Source organism: Chenopodium album, chromosome 23 (genome assembly GCF_948465745.1).
Source record: "Chenopodium album chromosome 23, dcCheAlbu1.1, whole genome shotgun sequence".
Lineage (NCBI taxonomy): Eukaryota > Viridiplantae > Streptophyta > Magnoliopsida > Caryophyllales > Amaranthaceae > Chenopodium > Chenopodium album.
Window position 1 is genome coordinate 27,840,697 of NC_137856.1, and position 6,925 is coordinate 27,847,621.

General features: G+C 35.2%; 2 protein-coding genes across 2 annotated transcripts; both read right to left on the reverse strand.

Annotated features, from left to right (window-relative positions):
- Positions 1-663: 663 nt before the first annotated feature.
- LOC145607265 (BAHD acyltransferase 1-like) lies at positions 664-2,263 on the reverse strand (the record flags this gene model as incomplete). The annotated part of the gene is made up of 1 exon (XM_081662980.1): positions 664-2,263. A coding segment is annotated over one exon (1,356 nt), but the record flags the coding sequence as incomplete, so codon positions are not given.
- A 1,677-nt stretch (positions 2,264-3,940) lies between these two features.
- Positions 3,941-5,532, reverse strand: LOC145608665 (BAHD acyltransferase 1-like). The gene has a single exon (XM_081664274.1). It carries the CDS (start codon positions 5,447-5,449, stop codon positions 4,118-4,120), a length of 1,332 nt encoding a protein of 443 aa, XP_081520400.1. The 5' UTR covers positions 5,450-5,532; the 3' UTR covers positions 3,941-4,117.
- Positions 5,533-6,925: the final 1,393 nt, after the last annotated feature.

Consider the following 6,925-nt stretch of genomic DNA (forward strand, 5'->3'; position numbering starts at 1 on the left):
ACAAAAAATTCAAAACCAAACCGTAATTTTATAAACTGTAAACCAAACCAAACCGCTAAAATATGATTTGCTCTGGTTTGGTTACGGTTCAGACAAAATTGTGTACAACCCTAGTTGGGGCCATGACGGGGCGCAAGTTGGCTAAGCCCAAACGCTTTATTTGAAATTGCTATATTTTTTGGACTTTTTGTGAAAAGCTACCTTAATTAAACACATCAAATTTTGTGAAAAACTACGTACCTTATAAAAATATTGTTGCATTTAAGAACTAAATGTTGTAAGTTGCTATCATGTGCTTGCTTTAACAATGAAAGAAAAGGGGAATTAGGGGTTATAAGGGGGCTTATGGAGAAATTGGGTGAAAAAAGGAGACAAAATGATTGAAAATGGGTCATTAAACATCACTTATTCAATGCAATAATTCGGCGAAAGGTAGTTTTATTTACAACATTAATTGTTTTATAAGGTAGTTTATCACAACATTTATTGTTTAAAAGGTAATTTCTTACAACTTTTTTTTATACGGTAGTTTTTCACAAAAATTGACTTGTATAAGCCTATAAGGTAGTTATTCACAAAAAGTCCTTTTTTTTTTTTTTCTAACTTTAATTTCAATTATTTTTCTTTATTTACATATACATTTCATAAAACACCTTTGATGTATTTTCCTCCTTTTTTTATTAAAATATATTGCTTGGAATGTTAAACTATTTTCAATAATTTCACCTTTCATTATATATTTAATCAATCACACATTTATTAATTTAGTTGAATTGCACATGACAAATTAGATAAAAAAAAAAAAAAAAAAGCACTACATACATTCAAACAAACAAAGTAAATGTGGCAATGGGAGCTTGTGGCCTGGTTTTTATATATGACAGGCACTTTGAAGAGCAATGAAGTTTTAATTAGGACAAGCAAAAGCAAGAAAGTCAGGGTTTGACTCTAAATGTTGCATCTCTTTCTCTTCCAACATCAACCAAGCTTCAATTCCATCACCACTAATTGGATGACAATAATCAGTTAAGAAAACAATATTCTTAACCGAAGGAGGGGGTTGTTTTCCATCTGTAGGAACAATCCATATAGGCTTTCCGAACCCGAAGTCTGCCTCATTCAAACCCATTTTGCACCAACTAGTAACAAGTAAGGCTCCATCTATAGGCATCAAAGAACGTTGTAACTCAACTTTTGCATTTTCCCCTTGAAAAATCCTACTAGAAATTTTCTCATAAGTAGTGAGCAATGTTGAACGAATTTCTTTAACAAGCCCTTGAAGATTTGAGTTGCTGCTTTTATCGGACACTAATACATGTACCATTGTTATGATATTGCCCATGGATTCTTTTGGGAGTGGCGGGTTCATCCTTGACCGCATATTGACAGAAATTAATAGTTGTTTTTGTTCATCTTGCAATTCCGAATTATGCCTTGTGGCTAAGGTATGCTCCCAAAGAAATCCTGTCACAACCTCGAATGCTGTAGGTTTAGGAATTAGGTCAGTTGTTGCCTTGGACCTAAGTTTGTCTATGGCAATAGTATCAAATTTGAAACTCTTGATTGCAATGATGGAATTTGTTTGTGTAGGCGACGAGTCCATATTTAGATCAAATGGAGGTATATGTTCCACTATAGGGTGAGGAGGAAACGCATTCACGGTGGCTTCAAAGTTGGGTTGGACTAGGTCATTCAACCGCTTACTAGTGAGGGCTGACCAATACTTAAAGAAAGTTCCAAGGGAAGATGTGTCAAGGAGTTTATGGAGCATGTAGCATCCGATTACCAACCCTCCACTTAGGAAAACATTGATTTGAAAGGCTAATGGGACAAGTTCTGAGATTGGTTGCATCCCAGAAGCCTGCAACTCTGATGGAGGGAGAAACTTGGTAAGCAAGTTAAGCTTATTAGGCGATGTCAATGCAACAGAGAGATTACAATTGACATTAGTTTCAATAAATGGTATGCCTTCATGGTTGCAAGAAATGGTCGACTCATCCAAGAGGCGACCTGCAAAAGGGAGAAATTGGTCAAGTGTTTGGCTTAGGGATGTTTTCAAGCCATCTACATCAACTCCGCCTTGTGATGTAGGGGAGTTGGCCGTGTAGAAAAGGAGCAAAGGTATGTGACAAGGATAGAAAATTTGATCGACAAGGGAAAGGGTGAACGTAGTTGGACTAGAGGGTGGAGGAAGTGATGGTTTTACCATTTCTTGTGATATTATCTTCACTTCTACTTCAAGTTCTTGCTCCATTGAAATGGTTTAGATGTATCTTAGGAATTTGATCTACAAGAAGAATTCCTTTATGATTTGGAAAGGAAGAAATAATTGGATTTGATTTCTTGAATTGCAATTTGTTATGCATTTTTTTTTTTAGTTTTGCAACTTTAAGTAGACTTCTTCGGTTCTTCCAGCTAATGTCAAGTTGTTAATGGATGTATTAAACGTAATTTGATTATTGATGCACGCATTATTGTTGTTCAATTAATATAGTAGAGCTGACTAAATATATATTAATTAAAGAAGTCATATAATCAACATCAAATCTTTGATTATGTGATCTCAACTCTTAATCAATCGCCGGCATAACGCATTATTATTCAACGCTTATCTTTTTTTTACCTTTTTACTCTAATGTTACATTCTTTCCTCAAATTAGGCCCCGGCCCATAGAAATAAGTAATTACAATTTAAGAGATTCAATAATTTCAATATTAGCTTGTATGCAAAGTATAAAATCAATATATACTTCTATTCGAGTTGGTGGGGAACTTACCTTGAGATTTTGAGGTTATGATTTCGAGCCCCACCAACTACATAATGCTTGGGAGTATAGAGATTTCGTTACCTCTCCCCTATACTCTCAAGCGATGACCCGCAGAGTATATATGCAAGAAGGTTTTTATTGGCTACAAAAAAAAAAAAAAAAAAAAAAAAAAAAAAAAAAAAGGCCCTACATTCAATTCGAAACTTCAATTAGTGATGTGTATTTTTTTTTTTTAAAAAAAAAAAACATTTATGTAAAATCTTCATTTCAAGATCAATCTAACAATATTTCATGAATGATATAATCTTGATATTCTAATCACAAAATAAAGTCAAAATGTGACAAATGAACGTTATTACTTACTTCGTATTCGCTATTAAAAACACAAAATTTACACATTTAAAAAAATTCAATTAAATAGTTATTAGCTATTAAAAGTACTACCTCCGTTCCTCAAAGTTCGACTCACTTACTATTCATGTGGTCAAATTAAAATAAATTTGACCCATTTTATGATTTATACAAACAAAACAAATTAACAAGTTTGATCTTATTAGGTTTCCCTGATGATAAATTTTCAAATATAACCTTTTTAAAATTTTTACTTGTACAAAGCCGAATTTATTAATGGTCAAAGATATTAATTGGAGATCGTGCAAATGCAAAGTGATTCGAACTTTCAGGAACGGATGGAGTAAATTAAATGCTTATATACCGCCCTAAGGATTGCATATAATAATACCCTGTTGAAACTCATTGTAGCCCACTTGTGAGTGTCCCACATTGGAGAAAGAAGAGAGAAGGTTCCACTTTAAAAGGTGGAGGAGTACCCCCTACTATTGCCAATTGATTTTAGTATGGAAGTTTCAAAGCTTTGTTTATGGACCAAACTCTCCTCCTTATTCGGATTGCCCAGGATTATTTCTATTATTTCGAAATTTAACATGGTATCAGAGCCAAGTTCACGATCTTACGTTTGGGGTCTTAATAGCTAAAGTATACTGGGCCAAAAAATTATGCTCACAACCTTCTTAATCTTGACGAATGCAGCCCAGACTCGTATTTAACACAAAGTTTGCCTCATTTAGTCCAAGGTTGCACCAGCTGCTAAGCCGGAATATGCCACCATCCTTATGATCTGATACACCTTGCAACTAATGTAACTTAAGAAGTTTAAATAATGAAAGTGTTACATTCACTTTATGATTGTTTGTGTTTCATAACACATTTTGATTATTTTAATAGCTAAACTAACAATAGCCCAAGCATTGACTGGTCCAAACAACACATAAAAAGCATGACATTTTAACAAAGAAATAAAAGTGAGAAACTTGTGAGTCTATTTATGACTAATTAGGAGAAGCAAAGGCAAGAAAATATGGGTTGGACTCTAAATTTTGCATCTCTTTTTCCTCCAATACCAACCATGCTTCAATTCCATCTCCACTATTAGAATGACAATAATCAGTTAGCACGAAAAAATTTCTGAATTGAGGGGGTTGTATTCCATCTGTAGGAACAATCCATGTGGGCTTTCCGAACCCGAAATCTACCTCATTCAAACCCATTTTGCACCAGCTGCTAACCCTTAAGATGCCATCCTCAAGTTCAATAGAATGTTGTAACTCATCTTTAGCATTTTTCCCTTGAAAATTTGTACTAGAAAGTTTTTGGTAGAAATTGTACAAAGTTGAATGGATTTCCTTAACAAGTTCTTGAAGCTCAGATTGTACATGTTCATGTACTTGTGTTTGTGAGATTGTGATGGGGTTACCTATGGATTCTCTAGGGAGTGGCGGGTTCATCCTCGGCCGCATGTTCACTACAATTGATAACGCGGTATGTTCAACTTGTATTCCCAAATTAAGCCTTGTGGCCAAGGTTTGCTCCCATACAAACCCTGCCACGGCCTCGAATGTTGTAGGTTTAGGGACTAGCTCACTTGTTGCCTTGGCCTTAAGTTTGTTTATGGCAATAGGATCGAATATGAAACTTTTGATCACATTATTTGATATAGGTGGAGGTTCCAAAGATGAAATAGGTGAAGATTTGTTTTCCGGCTTAGGAAGGGGAGGAAATGCATTGATAGTGGCTTCAAAGTTGGGTTGGACTATGTCATTTAACCGCTTACTAGCGAGGTTCGACCAATACTTGAGGAAGGTTCCTAGGGAAGCTATGTCGAGGATTTTATGGAGCATGTAGCATCCAATGACCACCCCTCCACATAGGAAAACATTGATCTGAAAGGCTAAAGGGACAAGCTCTGAGATTGGTTGCGACCCAGAAGCCTGTAACTCTGGGGGAGGGAGAAACTTGGTAATGAAATTCAACTTATGAGGTGACGTCAATGCAAAAGAGAGATTACAATTGACATTAGTTTCAATAAATGGTATGCCTTCATGGTTGCAAGAAATGGTCGACTCATCTAAGAGTCGACCTGCAAGAGGGAGGAATTGGTCAAGTGTTTGGCTTAGGGATGTTTTTAGGCCATTTATATCAACTCCGCCTTGTGGTGTTGGGGACTCGGCGGTGTAGAAAAGGAGTACCGGAACGTGTAAGGTAGGGAAAGTTTGATCGATGAGGGAAAGGGTGAACGTTGTGGGATGAGAGGAGGGTAGAAATGATGGTTTTACCATTTCCTTTGATAATATATTAACTTGTACTTCAAATTCTTGTTCCATTATTGAATTTTGGATCGTTTCCTAAAACCTTAATCTACAAAAAAGAAAGAGATGATATGATTGGATTAATTTACTTGCTTAGATTGTTTCAATTCTTATAAGAGGAATAAACAGGCAACTTCCACCTTATAAATGCCAATTTGCTTGGGCCCTGCAGCAGTTAATGTGAAATTGATTTTTTTGCTCAAGTTAATCAGGATAATATTGGTGGTACACGTTGAAGTAACTTTTTTTCATTTATTCCAATTTGGCGTGCTGGCTAAATGTCCGTAGAACACAGCATTCAATCGTTGATTATTAGTAATTGGTAAGTTGACAAGTACTTGGTAAAATTGGCCTGGTATTGCTTCTTCTTATCAAAAAAGAAAAAAGTTGGTATTGCTTTTTCTTGAGTGACAATAATTCGGGTTAACAGTTCGGTTTTGGAATGGATTTATCAGTTTAGGTAATAACGTGTTAAGTTAATACTATTTTAATTGACTTGTGGGTTAGTTTGAAAATTAAAGGGTTAGTTCAGTTTGGTTTTATATTGCAGTTCTAATCGGTTAAGGTCTTAATCAAATCAGACTGTAATCGGTTCGGGTCATCTTCAAAAATTTGGCTTGAACTGAATTGGATTAAAAACGGATATAGCCAAATTTAAGCGGGTTTGGATTCAATACAAATAGTTAATTCAAGTCGGATCATTATTAACGATTTAAATAATAATCGATTTGGGTTGAGCTGAGTAGATTTAAAAACGGATTTAACTAATTTGAAGCGGATATAGGTTCATATCATAATTGGTTAAATCGGGTCGATTGGGTCACTATCGAATTTGGTTAATTAAAAACGGGTGGGAATTGAACGCGTTGGGTCATAATCGAGTTAAATCCTATATAAGTAGTAAGGTTTATCAAATAGTGGGTTGAAATGGGTTGGGTTAAAATCGAGATGGGTTCCAAACAAGTTGGGTAATTCGAGTAGCATGTAAGAACAAGTCGGGTCAAAACTAAGAGTCAGGACCTAAATATAGATTTTGTCAATTGAGTTGTAGACAGAAATAGATAGGGTTTAAACTAGTTGCAGGTTGTGAACGGTTCAGACACAACAAATTACGTGTTGTAAATGGTTCAGACACAACTAAAACCGTTATCTCAAGTAGCTATTTTGTCTTTACCCATCAAGCTTGTGGACAACACTTTTGTAAATAAGTTTTATTCGGACGCAAAATTTGTAAATAAGTTTCAAATGCACCATATTTTTGTAAATCAACCACAATTACATACCAACACGTAATACTAACTGCTTCTTCGCGACTAATTCTCTAATTATTTATCTTCTTACTCCGTGTTAGGCTTGGACACACTGTACCAATTAAATAATGTGTTTGGTGGATAATGTTGTTGATCGATAAACATCGAAGTTTATTTTCAACACTTAACTAACACACATAAGCTCAATTAAACCAATGCTAGGAACCTCGTAGGTGGCAGA

Coding starts and splice junctions, on each gene's coding strand:
- LOC145608665 (XM_081664274.1), bottom strand. CDS start 5,449: ATGGAACAAGAATTTGAAGTACAAGTTAATATATTATCAAAGGAAATG.